The sequence below is a fragment of the Paralichthys olivaceus genome, chromosome 1, assembly GCF_024713975.1.
Source record: "Paralichthys olivaceus isolate ysfri-2021 chromosome 1, ASM2471397v2, whole genome shotgun sequence".
Classification (NCBI taxonomy): Eukaryota; Metazoa; Chordata; class Actinopteri; order Pleuronectiformes; family Paralichthyidae; genus Paralichthys; species Paralichthys olivaceus.
The window spans coordinates 31,537,501-31,554,625 of record NC_091093.1 but is presented as its reverse complement, the minus strand read 5'-3'; the positions used below and the strand labels follow the sequence as shown (position 1 = coordinate 31,554,625).

Here is a 17,125-nt window from a genome sequence, read left to right as displayed (position 1 = left end):
TTTTCTTTTAACAGCGTCAGAGTTTAACAGCTGCAGAGTCGTTCTATCAGGCTGAAGAGGGAAAGGGTCGAGGCTTACTGCAATGGAGAGAGGAGGAAATGTTAATCTGTGCCGAAGGTTAACACTTTGATTCTCAATCGAATGGAAGCTTCAGCATCTGAACACAAATATCTGATGATTTTCATCAGAATTACAGGAGAAAATCTGCACAGTTGATTTTTGATGCAAAACTGTGTTGGGACCATTTTCCTAATCCTCGATTCTCATGATTTAAATCACGTAACAAAAGTGTAGCCTCCATTTTATCATGACTCATTTCCATTGACCTCGGAAACTAGTTTTCTTCAAACACAAGTGAACGCACCACATTCAAATCTTCAACTGGGGAAAAGATGCAAGACCCTGCTGCCTTAATGTTTTACACCAACGTGTACAGAGTGTTTTATTTCCATTAACTGTTCCTGTCGGACCAAAGTCATGTCATGAAACCTGCACACATTTCACACTGTCATCTATACAAGCAGTTGCCACGGCGACAAGGCACGATGGTACCTACCTAATCCACTTTGTTTCATCTCAGGGGACTGACGAGAGCAGAAGGAGAAGAGGCGGTAACTGCCCACTTTGGAGGACGATGTCTCCGACAGGACCTGATGGAACAGGAACACGAGGACACACACACACACACACACACACACACACACACAATCAGGGAGAGGTAGGTACTGTAGATTTGGATGTTTATGCTGGTTTACATGAAATAAGACTTATAACAAGAGAGGTCAAATTCAGAGAAGAGAAGCTGTGGCTCAATCAAACCTGAGACTGTACATACAACACGTCAACACTTCCTACAGTTGGACCAAGATGAAGCTAATATAGCTCAGATATGAAGGCTGCCCCCTTCTGGCGGTGACATCATTTGCAGTCCGAGTCTTTGCAGTAGTGATCGTGGAGTGAAGCCGTGGTATCGACGTCCCGCCCACAAATGTGCTCAACCAATTATAAGTCAGTCTCAGCTGTCAATCATGACGTCTCAACCTGTTTTTATATCATCAAATTATTAATTAAAACTAAACTGACCGGAAACATCAACACTTAGTTTGGTCACATCTGCCATCAAGGATGAGGTTCATGATGCAGCCAGCCACCAGGGGGCGATCCAGATGACAGGTCATGTCGTCCATCTTTATTTGCAGTGAATGTATTAATAGGTTTGTGTTTATTGGTCTAATGATGGACAGTGATGTTTCTAACATGAAAGAATCTTTGAAACTGATTCAGGAACCAGATTCTAGTGTCAAGTCTTTTTCATTATTTCCAGCATCTAGTCTCTTGATCTCACCTCCATGGATCCCGTCTTGTGATTGCGTATTAGTGGGGACCTTCTCTGAATGGTGATTGGCTCAGACAGTGGCACAGCACGGTCCGTCTCGTCTCGGGAGAGGTCCTCCAGGCTGCCGGGGTCGGGCTGCTTCTGGCCGTTCTGAATGAGCAGAGAGAGAGAATACACATGCTGCTCTCTGCAGAACTACGCTGCAGACGAAATGTTTGGATGTGAGTCTACCTGCCGTGCTACCTCTGCAGAAGCGGGTCTAAAGCCGAAGCCGGTGGGCGCGTTCTCCTCCTCCTCCACGCCTTTGACACCCGGGCTGAAGTGAAGCTCAACGTGGAAACGTTCCTCAGAGGTCAGGTCCTTTACAGAGAGCCACAGAGATGTAACTGACATAAAGTTCAAAGTTGTCCTCACTGTTTCCAATATGATAGTGAAGTTATTTTTGTATTTTACTTTACTTTCAGAAACACACAAAAAAAGTCATAATCCTCTTTAAACTACGGATCCTCCTGGTAAAAATAAGTCATAGCAACGAATTATTAATTTGTGGCCATGAGATGACAACGCGTGGGAACCTGATTCGAATCTGGTCTTGACTGACGTGAAGAACATTTCACTTGATCACATGATGACGGCTCTATTACAGGATGGGTTTTATTCTTCTCCTTTTTAAGAGGGTCAACTTTTGTTACTTTCAGTTTGAAATGGTTGGTAAAGTGCACATATTTCAACAGGCATCTCAAAAGTATCCTCGGTCCAAACCTAAAATCTAGGTTTAAGTCTATAGAAGGAACTTGTTGAGGTGTTATATTTACACACTGAAGAACGAGAGGTGTAAGTATACAAGTATAAACCTCTATAAATACAAGTGTGTACCTACACAGAGTCATGATCATGTACTATGAACTACATGTAGTAAAGAAACAGACCAAATCTACCTTATTGTTGTCCTCATACAACATGATGACAATCTGAGTCATGTAGTTGAGCTCAGAGACAGCACTGAGGTAGTCCATGGCACGCTTCCACTGCTGGTCCTTCTCCTCCTGACAGAGACAGAGAGACAGAAGAAAATCAGCTCCACCCTCATCAGAGACACACTCACTCCATAGATGGACGTTCAGTTGCTTACATCAAGAAGGCCACCGTAGCGGAAAATGCTGAGCAGAGAGTGGACGTGACTTTCACTGGTGAAATACAAACGTGTCCTGACATGGCGCCCAGGTGACATCACTCCGCGAGAGTACCTGTGAACATGCCACTCAAGTCAGTTTAACAAATCACAACTTTGCCTCAAGGACTTTGTAATGAGTAGGAGCCAGGGTTCAAGGTTCACAGTACAAGTACTCGTGTCTTGAAGCGGGCAGCCACTGATACCAGTGGAGCGGAGGAGCTGAGTGAACTGAGGTTGAAGACCAGTCGAGCTGCAGCGTTCTGGAGGAGCTGCAGCGGTCGGATACTTCACCAGGTAGACCGGCCAATGTACTAACATCCACACTTTACGGTTTTCTTCTTCAAATGGAGAAATCTTATTAAACTGAGGCGCTGCTCTGAAGTACATTGATTTGCCCAGCCCCTCCAGGCATTACTGGACTAATACTACTACTAAATATATAGATTACTGCACCTCTTGTACCTTGGAGTAAATGTAAAGTACTCTTTGGTTCACAGACTCACAGAGGATGTAGTTTGTTGACAGACTCGTCCTCGTGGGTCCTCTGCAGGTCGAGCTGAATCTTCCTGACCAGTGGGAGGCAGTAGGCGTACGCTATGTCCAATTTCTCCACTTTATTTATGCCATATTCCTAAAAAAGAGAAGAAAAAAACCAATGGAACAAGTACAACAAGGTGAAACCTCTGAAACTAGTTTCTTGATTCACTTCATATTATTAAAAGCTTAAACTACATCAAATCTCCTGAACCACACTTTGTATCACCACCCATTGATTGAGGTTAATTATCAAAGAACTTCATTTTAATGTGAAGAGAAAAACACTTCTTCACTTTTCTTTTTTCTGTTTTCAACGTGGTTCTTGCTCTTTCAGACAGCTCTCGTTATTTTGACCTTTAAATGTGGAGCAACCGACTTTGAAATAAACATAATTTATTTGCAAAGTTTTGTGCAGAATTTGAGTTAGTAAATTATTACACTTGGTGACATTACTTCTTGTCATCTAAACTCATCTGGGATTATTTAAAAAAATCTAAGCATACAAAAATGACCGTAGACAGAAAAAGCTCAAAAGAATGTTTCTTTGCGGTCGTCCAGTGGGGACACATGTCCTCTGCGTCCTCCGCTCTCACCTGTGGGATGACGATGTCGGCCAAAGCTCGAGACAGTCGGAACAGCTCCAGCGTGTCCTCCAGGCCCAGAGTGGCGTTGTGGATAACGTCATACTTTACACAGTCATAAATGTCTGGGATTTTACTGATGTCGTAGCGGCCGTTCTTCATGCGGAAGTCTCTCTCGAGTTTGGACCAGCGCTGCAGCATCAGCTCCAGTGTCTCACTGTGGTAAAGCTGCAGGTCTGAGGAAGATCAGTTGAAGATGAGGAGAAGAGGATATTATGCTGCTGGTGGTCGGAGAAACAAAACCAACATTTGCTCTCAATCAGTAGTTTGGTATTGTTTTCAATGCAAGCAGCTCGCAGTGAAATTGCTGCAGGTCAATAACAAAAACCCTCAAACCCCGACCTCCCTCCAGGAAGACTTTTACTCACCTGCTGACTTGGGGTCCTCCATTCTTTTGCGGATCTGAGAAGTGAGATTCTGAATGAGGGCGTAGACCTGGTCACATGTGGCCACCGGGTTCTGGACGATCTTCATGGAATTCACCAAAGACGCACTACAGTTCGGCGCCAGCTGTCCCACAAAAGGAGAGAGGAAAATGACAAAGCAGTAAAATAAAGAAGCCGGTTACGTCGAACAGATGAACGTCGCCGGAAAAACCTATGACAGAAACATGATGAAATATAATTCAGCTCTACAGTTAGCTGAAGAAAATAAAATCCTCTCATGACAGGTTCATAATCTTCTGAATGATCACAGAAGATATGAGCACAGACATGTTCCCAGGTTAACATGAACAACCTGTCTCTACATATCATCCTCTCAGTCCTACAATCACTGTGGGAAACCTTCTGTAAAGTAGCTGAAGCTACAGAGAAGTAAGTTAGATCAGAACTGACCTGTGAGCAGTCACAGGACAAGGACCTCAAGAAAACTTTGCATCAGTGGTTGTTATTGCAAAGGTCTGACAACACAGTTTTTGCTGTGCAGTTCATAGTACACAACTCCTTATGATGAGGAGGCGCGCAGTCATTGTGAGTTCACAGTTCACGACTGCCTGGCCACAGATCCTTTTGAATATTTGGCTGCTCGACATGTGGTCGGAGGCCACGTGTCAGCGAGACTCTTGCACATTTGAAGAGTTCACATGAGGCGATTGGTGAAAGCCGATCCAACGCTGAATTAGCTCAGATCTTTTTTGGAAAGATTGTGTAGTGTGAACTGAGCAGTCAAATACATAAAACAAGAGAAACATGTTTTAACATCTGTTTGGTTCCTCTGAAATAAAGAAACAGGAAAAGGATGTAGCTTGATAATCAATCTGTACAAACTCAGATCTCAGTGGTAAACGTGTTTACTAATCACCCTATCGTAGTCCTCATCGATGAAGTCCCTGTCCTTCTGGAGAATCTCGTGGAGTCTGGCCTTGACCCGGTGCTGGCAGCTGCTCAGCGAGTCGCTGTCGTTGTCCAGCAGCCCGTTCATGTTGGCACTCTTCACCATCTGCACCAGGATCGGCGTCAGCTCACCCTCCAGTGCCAGCAAACCCTACACACGCACACGCACACAGACACACACACACACACACACACAGACACACACACACGATGACTAACGTGTGCTGTTTAAAACACCAAGATGTTTTGTGACGTGTGACCTTGTGATCAATGACAGTAATTGAAGTTTTCTAAGAATAGGTCGGATTCTGTCGTTATGGAAGAACTGTCCTCTCCTGCACACCTTAGCGAAAGCTGCGGCCGTCATCTGCACCCTTCCTTCATCAGACGCGTAAATCTTCAGGTCATGTCTGTAGGTGCTGTGCAGCCGCAGTAACCCACAGCCAGGGAATCCAGCGTAGTCTCCTACAAGAGCACAGTACAACATTAGAGCGTGAACACAACTAACGTTCTGGTTTCAAGTTCACTCTAACTCTGCAGGTAGATGTATCTGGACAAAGGGACATTTTGGAGAGTAATAACTAGAAATTAAAGCTCCTACAAGGAACTTCTCATTTTGGTTGATTTTGGCGCCTCTGTCATAAAAACTTCCGTCCAGACAGGATGTGCATTTACTTTGAAAGGAGTGAAAAAGTTCAGAACAACACAGAGACACTGCAGCTCTGTTTAGATTGATTTTACTCCAACGATACTTACATGAAACTGCGTCAGTTACGGTTCAAAGATCAAAATACTCGTACGTATGAATATAAAAGATCAAATATGAACAGTAAAGACAATCTTGTGTAAGAACTGATTCAACTTGAAGTATTAAATATTCATACAGGGACAACAAATCCACCCCCCCCCCAGACATTGAGGATTTATCCAAGATTTTCTCATTAGCTGTGATAGGTCCAATAGATGCAGCAATATTAAAATAAGATTGTTTCATAAGCAGTTAAAAACTCCTTGTGTGGGTTTGATTAAGAATTAATGACTATTTGATGATTAAACTCTACACTGCAGATAACCACACAAAGTCTGACGACTTCTTTTCCATTGTTTTCCTCCAACATCTGGTCTTTAAGAAAACGAATGTGTTGGCCTGGACTTCACACTTTGACCCAGAAGCATCTGAGGTGTCTGTAGCTCAGCTGTGTGCCCCCCTCTGGACGTCATGTGACTATTTGTTCTGTCTCATTGAAGAGTGTCAGCTTTGTTTTCTTTGTTTACATCTCAAGTTCTCTGGAAAAGAGCCTCAACAATCTTTCTGTGTCAAACATCAGCGAGTTCATCAAAGTCATCAGCTGACACAGTAAAACACAGCAAAGATCAGCTGTGGCAAAGGATTTGAGTTGTTTTATAAAAAAGAAAGTTACTGTAGTATTATTATTATTACAGTTTTATACTTTAAATATACATTTTACACAATATTTATTTATGTGCATGACACAGAATCCTTCTCAGAAACCTTCTGGACTCTCACTCTGAAGTTATATGCATCAGTGTCTGCTCAGTAAAATGAGAAATGTAAAGTGTCTTAAAGAAGACTCTTAGTTTGTTTTTCCATTTCCTACAGGGTGCTCAGATACACATCTTTAAATAAATTAATCCATCAACATGACATGAGTGGCTGGTGGCAGTAATTTGAAGGAGGGATCCAACATGATGTTGTTTCAGAGTGAAAACTGTGTCGTCTGACCTTGTCCTCCGGGGTACATACAGCGGAAGGCTCTTCCCAGCTCCTCAGCCTGAACTCTGCCAGCAGGAGTCAGCTCACCCCCCCACTTCAGCACCAGCAACAGAGACGGACCTTCCTTACGTGTGTCTGCAAAACAAATCCACACGAAGCCACTTCATAGTCGCTTCACTTCAACTTTAAGTATAAGGTGAAAAGATGTGTTTGCATTTTCCTACCTTCTTCCTCACTGGAGGTTTTGGGCTGCCCATGGGGCAGGTAAGTTAGCTGCACTTTTCTGTTGATCCCAGAGAAGTGACCGTACCTTTGTCAGCAAGAGAAAACAAGTGGAATCACTAAAAGCTTTATGAACCATTTATGAATAAGCCTGGTTGTAATCTACCTGATTACTTAATTTCTTTTATCTTACAGAATAAACAATGCAGACAACATAAAGGAAGTAACAGTGAGAGGAAATGAGGGCGTGAATTATTTTGTCAGGTCTGTGTGAGATAAAAGATTTAACCCTGACCATATTTCTTAAATACAACAAAAACCACTGAAGAATGAAAATTCCCACATCATCTACTCAGCACTATGATGGAGGGGGGTGAAGTGTTTGAGTCAACAAACAGTGTTGAAGCCAAATCAAATACAATTGAAGTAACTGGCGACCAGATTCTTCATAAGCTAAAAACACTAAATGCCTCCAAACTGCTGCTGTGGTGTCACCAAGTGTCCGCAAGCCCTGGAATTCATACTCGACTTGATGTGTGTGTGTGTGTGTGTGTGTGTGTGTGTGTGTGTGTGTGTGTGTGTGTGTGTGTGTGTGAACATGGCCCCTCACATTTCCAGAACAGTCTTCAGCTGCTCCAGTTTAGACTTCTTCTCCTCTATCTCACAGTCATTGTGTTGTCCTAGTTCTGCTAACAACTGCCGTGTGATGTCCAGCACCTCCTGTGGACGTTACACATGTTCACACAAAGTTCAAACCACACACACTGACTTTGTTCCTTCTCTGACTTCGTTACCTGCAGTTGTTTCGGCTTCTTCAGCTTCAGCTTCCCCGTTTTGTATCCCCCATATTTCTCAAACAGATCAAAGAACCTTGGATGAATCAAAGAAAACTTCAACCATTAAAAGGATTTGATCCGTCACAGCAGTAAAAAGGTCAAATCACAGAGATACATACAGGGGGTTACGGACTTCCATCTTCATCTTCTGTTTAGGTGTCCTGTCTCCGTGTCGGATGATGGCAATGACACAGCGCAGTTCCATCCTGAAGAGCACAAAGAAAAAAACGTCTGTCTCCTAAATGGACTTTAGCTCGATTCAGTCACTAAAACAAAAACACATTTACAAATATGTATGTAAAAAATAAGAATATTTAAGAGGTAGTTACTGGATATCTTTATTTATTTTTATATATGATTCAATCATCTTACCCCGACCATCATCAAATAAAAAAAGATCACTGTGAGAACTCTACATGTAGGCCTGCATCAGGTTCCTTAAAGTCCATTACTGATTTACACGGTCAGTACTTCTCAGATGTTTCAACTCTGAGCTGCTCAGCTCCTCAAAGTAAATAGTAATTAAAAAGAACACAATGATAATTATGACCCTGACTAAATCAAATTGAAATATGCAGGTGACACCTCCATGAGAAACATTTTATCTTCTACCATCATGACTCACATGGTCCCTGAAGTGGTGGGAACGATGGGGATGTCCTCTGCCTCAGTAGGGATGGACCAAGGAATCTGAAACTGAGGAGCCAGCTCACGCATCACAATGTTCCTGTAGCGCAGTGAAGACACAAAAATCTAATCTATCATACACAAGCTGGAGCGAGGTCAGTAGAACAGTCTAATGAAGAAAGAAAGCTAAACATGGTACCCGAGGATTTTGGCACAGTCGTCATAGTACTTCATTGAGTTTTTCACGAAACTGAAACCATTGACGTCGCACACATACGAGTGTCCGTTGGCCCTGAGAAGGTCGAAGCCACAGACAGTTTGCTGTGGAGGACAAGAGGACACATTTCTTTCAGAATAAAAACTGGCACAAACCAGACCACATCAGCACTGTGCCTTTTCTTACCTTAAATGCTAGGCAAACCTTACGGGCCACCAGCTTCTCCATGGCTGAGAGCATGACAGGGTAGCGGACCTCCTTGCCCTCGCTGTCTCTCTCCACCTTCCCGTCCAGGGCTGGAGACTTCCGGGCCTCAGCATGAGCGTAGTCCGGTCCCACAGTGTAAACCTGAGGTCGCAAGAAATATCCATGAACACAGGAAATCATTTGAACTGTTCTCATTTGAAAGCAGATCCTAAATGTTGTACCATGAGACACTAGAGTAGCTGGTTCAGGAACAGGTCTCTCACTCATGTAGTTCTACGCTATAATACCTGGTGACATTAAAATTTAAAGCTTCAGCATCAGTCTGATGTTATTTAAATACAAAGGACCTTTTCTGGGGTAAAGAAAACTACAATTCATATAATGTGGATGAAACGAACCAGTGAAAACATCATGAGGATTATTCTATATTACATTTCTGCCAAAAGATCCTTTAACCTGAATCTTACACACGGACCTTTAAGCGATTGGACGTTACACTGAACCACAGATTCATCATGGCCCCTTTAAGTCTCATATTCCATCTCAGACAAGAGTCACTTAAATGTATTGATTCATTAGATGGATAATAATCAATACTCCACCTTCACATCAGTTCCATCTGTTGGCATGAACTCTTCATAGATGTAAGAGCCCGTCTTCCTCACACAGCTCTCTGGTGAGTACACACTGCTCCGACTCCCAATCTGCACATTGAGTGAAAGAGAAACAGCGTGAGTCTGAATTAAAGCTGCATCTGTTGTGCTGATTATTCATTATTTGTAATTACAGCTGCAGACTCCTGTACCATTAAGAAGAAGCTATGAAGTGGTGCAGGGACAAATGCTGCATCACAAGTCTTCCTTGTGATTCAAATACTTCAGAGTAGAGACACTGCTCGCAGACTGTTAACAAATTTACACCTTTAATGAGCAAAACAAATGCAAGAGTACTCTACTCAAAAAAACGAAGGGAAAACTTGACTTGTTGAAAATCTTTCCTGATGAACATTATATAATTAGCTGAGAACGAAATGATGAATCAAAGATCAACAGAAACTAAAACCATCAACCCAGTGAGGCTGGATTCAAACCACACTGAACATCCCAGTGACCAACTGAAACCACAGGCCGATCCAACAAGTGTGAATTTCATCAAGTCATCATGTGACTCAGTGGGCGTGGCCTCCCCGTGCCCGGACGTCCTCTTGACAACGACGTGATGCTCCTGATGAGTCGGAGGGTGGAGTCCTGGGGGATCTCCTCCCAGACCTGGATCACCACCTCCTGCAGACCTGCCTCCTCTACCATCACTGACCCTCCACCAAACCAGTGGTGATGTTACAGCAGCAGAGACACTGATTCACAGTCACGTCTCAATGGACTCATTGATCTCTGAAGTTTAACTGACTTGGTGTTGTACTCTGTTCCCTTTATTTGTTTGAGCAGTGTATATCAGTAGTAGACTTTTAAAGACAACGTGTACAAAGTATGATCATTTCTGAGGATCTGGTCATGTGACACTACACTGGTCACATTAAATCGATAAAGTATTTTCTCCTTTAAAATGTGAAAATACTATAATGACTTCTACTATTCCTGTGTCCTCTACACATCACATGGGGTAAAGACACAGTGTCATTGGTTGAGGGAGACAGTAGGTGTGCTTGTTTTGATGCAGGTTCACAGCTACATATGAATATAATGATTCAGAGTCACAGTGGTTATTATGGCAACAGTCTACTGGCATTGACAGAAGTAACTTTCATGCTAACATGCACTGGTAGAGAAAACAACCTTTCTGAAGAGACGCTGGCTGCCACCACCAGCAGAGGTGGGGTAATAGATGTAGACGTTGTGGTCTTCGGCACAGACAGGCTTCTCAACAAAAGGCTTCTGGAATATCTCTCCGTTCACCTCCACGTGGTCCTCTCCTTCCACCAGGTTACACTCTGAGACACACACAAGGAGCTTATGTGTTTGGGTTTGTCTGGAAGCCCCTTTTACATTTGCAGTGATCATTTATACAGATGACGCTGGAGCCGTCAGTGTTTACTCGACAGGCCTGTGAAGCAGCTCTGCACTCTCGGCCATGTGAAGTTCACCAGCCATGTTAACAACAGTCAGAACTGTAGTTTGCTGAAGACGTTAAACATCTGATGGCTCATCAGTCCAGGGACTCTCTCAACGTCACTGTGTAGAAACAGCAGTTAAATGCCAGATCCATCACATCACTTAACTATGGGACACTTGTGACTGCCTCACATTCAATACTATATTTATCCACGAGCGGAAATAAAATCGATGCAGTCTCGGATTAAAGGCCTCAGGAAGCCGCAGGGACAGCGGCTGTAGGGCTGCTTGTCTGACAACCTTTTATGGAGGAGGTGAAAGAATAGTTTTATCTTTTAGTTCATAGTAGAAAAGAACAAAGATCCATCAATAAGAAGAGACTTATTGATGATCATCAGCAGACTGACCATCTGGCTTATCTGGGTCACGGTTCAGCACGGCATAGCGTGGCAGATCAATCCCTTCCTCCTGCAGGATGCGATACACCTCTCTCCTGTGGAAAACATATCAAATAATACACATGTGAAAACTGTTGTATTCTCGTGCCCCACCCTTCCTATAATAAATCATTCATGGTATATACAGTTAGAGGATGTCAGATTACCTGTCCTGAATGTAGTACTGCATGTTCAGGTCATTGATGAGCAGAGGATTTCTAAGTTTGGCGTAGCTCACTGCCTTGTCCAGTGGGAAGCCTGGTTACATCAAACGTAATAATTAAATGGACGAAAACTAAACATTATAAACAACATGGGGAATTAACCCATTTACACCTGAGATTTGAGGAATCGGACATTACGATCAGATGGAGCTTCCCCACATGAAAGAACAGACAGTGTTTCCCACAGAATTCATTCAGTCTGTAGTTGTTACACGAAGGTAACTCTCACCTACAACAGATTCAGAGTGACAGACGAGTTCTCATGTGAGAGAAAGAACTGCACCGAGGACACAACTGCAGCGGAAACCTTGAGGTCTGATCTCTGCACGGTAAAAACTTAATAGATAGCTCGAGGACACAGTAGTTTGAGCTAACACGCGAGATCAGATCAATCAAAACACAAGGTGTAAATGTAATCAGGTTAAAATCATATGGGCTTGACATATATATACATTTAAAAAAATTGTCAATGATTCCTAAGATGTTGTTTTTAAAACCTGGGGAGAGAAGAAATGTTATTGAGGTTTGATATTTTACCATTTAACCATAAACTTTGTAAAAATAACTATAAATAGAAAGAAAACACAATTAGAACCAAAGATATTGAACTGAATGTAAAGTATAAACGTTGATACAAATAATTTCTGCGTAGTTTGTTCTGTCAAATGAAAGTTTTCAAATACAGTCTCTGATTAGTATGTACATGGCAGCTGATATATGATTTACACTGTTCAAAGACGAATATCAATGCATTTCTTTTATTCTAGTATAAAACGATTTCATCACCTCTGGAGGAAACATATTAAACTTGCTTCAAACATAACTGATGAACAAACACTAATAACAAAGAGTGAATAGTCATTTTGTCTGCGTCCATATGTTTGAGAGCATTGTACCCTTAGAGTGGAAGGAGATGAGGCAGTCACACAGAGGCCATTTGTCCACGGACTCGTTGAGGATGACGTCCTCTGGGAAGATGACCACAGTGATGTACTCGAACCTGCACAGCCTCTCCAGGATCTGGGTCATGGGCTTGGACTTGGACTTCTTCATCATGCAGCAGATCCCCACCACGATCTGTCGCTCCGGAGGCTAAGGAGGGGGTGAGGGGAAGGAGACACTTTAATGATCTGTCTGCGGGTAGAAGAATACAATGGCAGCTTTGTCCCTCTGGTTAAGTCTTTTCTGAGAGACATTCACTGACAACAACAAACGGACTCTAATAGGAAATGTTGCACTAAACCTTCTACATCCACATGAATCGGGGTGGCAGCATCACGGTGATTGATAACGATCCGATGTTTAACCTACATGAACAGTTTAAACCTCTGCTCTGTGCACATTTTCAACTCATTTCATTTGTATGTCAACATAGTTGGTTTCAATATATAAGAATTGACTGATTCTTTTGAGACCGTTATACCTGTAGGTGGCAGTAGTGCTAAATTTATGGACAACTGAACTATGAACTGTAAAGAGCAGCGTGGCTAGCTAACTAGCTTTTTGAGCATATGGTATTATGATGATTCTAAAGATATTTTTTATTCACAATCAGCCTTAAAAAATAAAGCAGATGCTGATATTTATTTGTGAATCGTATCTGAACTGTTCTAACACCATGGAGGTGACCACATGCACAGATCCATCCATGTATTGAAATCCATTGTCACCGAATTTCAACTAAAAGTGAAACAAACACAATAAGTTTGTAGATAAGGAATCTGATCTCTGACCTGCTGCATGTGAACACATTAACCTTGTTGCACGGTCCTGATCAAAAGCACAACAGAACCGCGTTCAGTTTCATCATGGAGCACAATGTTAACTGAAACTCTGCTGGTGACTCATCTGCAATGTTATTCACTGACAATCGGACACTTTCCAGATAACACCAGACGTTCTCACCGATAGCTACACATACAAACAAAGTCTCCCACCGAGTCTGTGTCTTCGTCGTCCTCATACAGCTCCATGTCTGTCCTCATGCTGTCCTCCAGGGCCTCGCTCTCATCGTCCTCGCAGCCCACGAAGAATCTGGGAGCGCCACGCCGGCTCTCGCCCGGGCTGTTGGGCTCTGACATCACAGTCCCCCGCGGCAGCCCTCAGCATCCCACCGCGCCATCGTACACCAACACACCGCCGGAGCGGGCCGCCGATGGGAGGGCACGAGGCCTGGGGAGAGGGACGGGTCCACTCTGCCGGGGCTGGACTGTAGAGCCGTGAGGTAAAGGTGCGTGAGGCAGACGAGCACGATGAGACAGAATACGGGAGGGGGGGCTGCAACAGAGGAGGTTATGTGAGAAATGATGGTGAAGGTCAGTCCTCGACAATGACGTCGTTACTCAAGTTTCTCATTCAGCATATTCACATCTCACATCATTGGCTGAAGATCCAGTTATCTGTAGACAGTCCGTTCGTCCATTTGAAGACAAGCCAGAGTCCTGCAAGAGAAACAAAACATTCAGCTTATTTATACAATCTGGACTCAGGACTATTGTTCACTTGCTCAGTTTCAGTGAACTGGCTGGCTTCTACAGTTTCATCTACACAAAGCCGTTATCAAAACCCTGCATCACCATTGTGACACGTCTAATCTAATGAGCTGAGAAATCACACAGTCCAGGTTGGGTTTTAACAAACCAAACGGGAACATGAAGACTGCGAGAGCTCATTTTATTTTTTAATTTCCTAGATCAGCTCACATGTTAAGTCTATAAAATGAAAAAACTCACATCCATCACAGTTTTCCTCCTAAACAAAATGTGATGTTTTGTCCCAAAACCTCAAGTATTATCAAATCTAAGCAAAAGACAGAGAGGCAGTAGATGTGTACACTCAGAATGTTTTTTATCCCTGCAGTCCAAGCATTTCTCTCTTCAATCCCCCAGTTCATTCCATCCATGCAACTACACTGTAAAACAGGATTTGGGAGGGTGGCAACAATCCATGCAGATGATTTAAAATTGACTTTGTTTTAATGTCTGATATCAGGGGGACAGATCGCTGGGAGACATCATTGGAAGTTCATTTTAAAAGTTGTCTTTTACACAGGACGAAGCGAGCAGGCGTGTTAGTGGGTATTCGCTGCACGGAGCTTCCACAGTAACAAGCTGTTGTGTTGCCAGGTTAAAGCTGCGTTTCCCTCTGTGGTTTGTAGGTTTTCCATCGGAGCAGACGTTTGAACGGGTCACTGACACTGTCAGGTCTGTTTTGATGAGGAGCAACCTCAGTGTAAAAGAGGGAAGAGGCGGGAAGTGAGGTTGGCAGGAGAATCGTGTGCAGGCGTGTTTTTAAAAACAAAGTTAACAGAGATGATTCGTGATTATTTGAACCGGAGCATTTGCTGGTTTTAAAGTTCAGAGCAGCACATGCAACAGACTGTTTCTCTTCTTCCCCTCTCCTGTACGATGACACATTCAAGTACCAACAATGACAAAACCTACCATGTTCAGTAACGTGTAGAAAATGAAGCTGAAATTTAAATATCGTGTTGGTATGTTACATGTTGAACCTCTGTATTTTCTCCCCGCCCCCTCAGGCCCACTCCACCTTGCTCTTCCAGCTAAAATCAACTCATTCATTGGTTCTCACTGAATCTGTTGTTACCAGTTCCAGCACTGCCAGACCTGTCCAACAACTACCTGTGGGACACGTCTGTAACTTTTAGGAATGTAGGTTTCCAGAGACAAACAAATACATGGACTTGTGTTACCTGAACCAAAGACCCTCACCTGAGTAATATTATGGGAGTCATATGCATGATAAAAAGAACATTCCAGAGAATGACGTCATGGATTTCAAAGCTTCCGAGCTCGAGTCAGTTGGAGATGTATTTGTGGGGCATAGGTTAGGATTAGGTTAGGTTTTGGAGTTAGTGTTGAGAATGACTTAATCCAAACCCTACAGATGATCCTCTTTTGGCGTGAAAAGTGATGCCATATCCTGCCATCTATTTTGAGAAGAGCAGTAATCCTTCCTGCAGGAAAGTATCCCCACAACATGTTGCTGCCTGACACCCCGTGCTTCACGGCTGTCATGGTTTTCTCCCCCTCATAACCTGAAAAGCAACTCAGCAAGGAAAAAGTCGGGCTATCAGAGACATTTAGGACTCGGTGTAAAGGACTTTGTTTCGAGTGGATTTGAATGTCGGGGCTTCCGAACACTTGATGACATCACAGGAGCAGGATGGAGGTTATGTTTCTTCTGTTGTTTAATTACGTCTAAAGAACCATGAAACTCCAGAAGTGTTTTGTGGACTCAAACACTTTTCTCAACAGAACTGTTTGTGCACCATCTACACACCTGAAGAAAGGAACCTTAAAGGAACACTCACGTTCTAAATAACCATTCAAGGCTGCAACTAACTGTGACTTTTTGGATCATTAATTCACTGTGTCTATAAAACATCCAGCGTGGAGGATATCCTCAGGTTTTTCTCGACCAGCTGATTAGTCAATGAATCTGCACCAATTTCTGTCATCTTTGTTTTCACGCATCCCAAAGTTATATTCTGAGGCAGGGGAATTTAAAAACATATCTTTGGGATGAAAAACATGAAACTATTCACCTCTCATTCAAAGCAAAAGACATTAGACTCATTGATAATGAAAATACCATCACTCTACAAAAGCTGTCTAATCTACGTTTTTAAATCAAATGTAGGAGTGGAACTGATCTGACTTTCAGTAGAAGGCCTGAGCGCAGAGTTTCCAGAATCACATGTTAGTACCTGCTACCTGGGAAGTACGACGGTTCACTGTGGACCCATCAACCCATTAACAATAAGAGTACTGTAACTGACCGGAGACGTTTCACAGTCAAATCAGACACAACGGAGTTCATTTAGTTTTGTGAAACTGAGAGATTTTTTAAAGCATGCTCACTTTGCATCAGTGACTGAAACATTTCACACACACGTATATGTTGGAGCCATTTTATTATATGAGCATTTTGAATGCAGCTGACCAGCTCACGACGAAGAACTGACACAGGAGGTTAAGTTGATGATTATCTATAATTATCGTTATTAATTATTATATCTGTTATTTGACTTCTTTGAACTTTCTGTAGGTTGAGCTGCCTTTGATCTGAACCAGACCTAAGGTTCCTCACAGTCACACAAACATTCATCCACCTCATCTAACGGGACACGCAACAAGACACACACACGTCTGACTGGGTCCACGAGGGAGGGAGGGCCGACAGCCATGGTAGTACAAATACATGACACTGTACTGCTGAAACAAATACTGAGAAAGTACATCACATTCCCTCCAGTGGTCTGAGCTCTCTCTCACACACACATTACAGACAAACACTAAACACACACAGACACACACACACACACACACTAAACACACACACACAGACACACACACAGACACACACATACACACACACTAAACACACACACACAGACACACACGCAGTACACACACACACTACACACACACACACACACACACACACAGTACACACACTACACAAAAACACTAAACACACACACACACACACACACACACACACACA

General features: G+C 43.0%; 1 protein-coding gene across 17 annotated transcripts in view; it reads right to left on the bottom strand.

Moving 5' to 3' along the window:
* The window catches only part of ppip5k1a (diphosphoinositol pentakisphosphate kinase 1a), a 29,915-nt gene that overhangs the window by 11,766 nt on the left and 1,024 nt on the right, over positions 1 to 17,125 (bottom strand). For 11 of the 17 annotated variants that reach the window (XM_069528389.1, XM_069528427.1, XM_069528413.1 and 8 more), the window contains exons 2-26: positions 13,972 to 14,037; positions 13,534 to 13,873; positions 12,493 to 12,688; positions 11,540 to 11,630; positions 11,343 to 11,428; positions 10,660 to 10,814; positions 9,469 to 9,570; positions 8,846 to 9,007; positions 8,642 to 8,763; positions 8,441 to 8,542; positions 7,935 to 8,021; positions 7,774 to 7,849; positions 7,590 to 7,699; positions 6,982 to 7,067; positions 6,767 to 6,892; positions 5,366 to 5,487; positions 4,991 to 5,173; positions 4,057 to 4,198; positions 3,641 to 3,864; positions 3,014 to 3,141; positions 2,469 to 2,583; positions 2,275 to 2,382; positions 1,568 to 1,696; positions 1,346 to 1,486; positions 557 to 650 (exon numbers count right to left, since the gene is read on the bottom strand). In XM_069528389.1, the coding sequence (XP_069384490.1) occupies positions 557 to 650; positions 1,346 to 1,486; positions 1,568 to 1,696; positions 2,275 to 2,382; positions 2,469 to 2,583; positions 3,014 to 3,141; positions 3,641 to 3,864; positions 4,057 to 4,198; positions 4,991 to 5,173; positions 5,366 to 5,487; positions 6,767 to 6,892; positions 6,982 to 7,067; positions 7,590 to 7,699; positions 7,774 to 7,849; positions 7,935 to 8,021; positions 8,441 to 8,542; positions 8,642 to 8,763; positions 8,846 to 9,007; positions 9,469 to 9,570; positions 10,660 to 10,814; positions 11,343 to 11,428; positions 11,540 to 11,630; positions 12,493 to 12,688; positions 13,534 to 13,677 (3,031 nt within the window). In that variant the 5' untranslated portion in view covers positions 13,678 to 13,873; positions 13,972 to 14,037. Of the gene's footprint in view, positions 1 to 556; positions 651 to 1,345; positions 1,487 to 1,567; positions 1,697 to 2,274; positions 2,383 to 2,468; positions 2,584 to 3,013; positions 3,142 to 3,640; positions 3,865 to 4,056; positions 4,199 to 4,990; positions 5,174 to 5,365; positions 5,488 to 6,766; positions 6,893 to 6,981; positions 7,068 to 7,589; positions 7,700 to 7,773; positions 7,850 to 7,934; positions 8,022 to 8,440; positions 8,543 to 8,641; positions 8,764 to 8,845; positions 9,008 to 9,468; positions 9,571 to 9,671; positions 10,613 to 10,659; positions 10,815 to 11,342; positions 11,429 to 11,539; positions 11,631 to 12,492; positions 12,689 to 13,533; positions 13,874 to 13,971; positions 14,038 to 17,125 lie in introns of those variants that run through there. The other 6 variants (XM_069528395.1, XM_069528421.1, XM_069528439.1 and 3 more) reach the window with 2 other exon arrangements.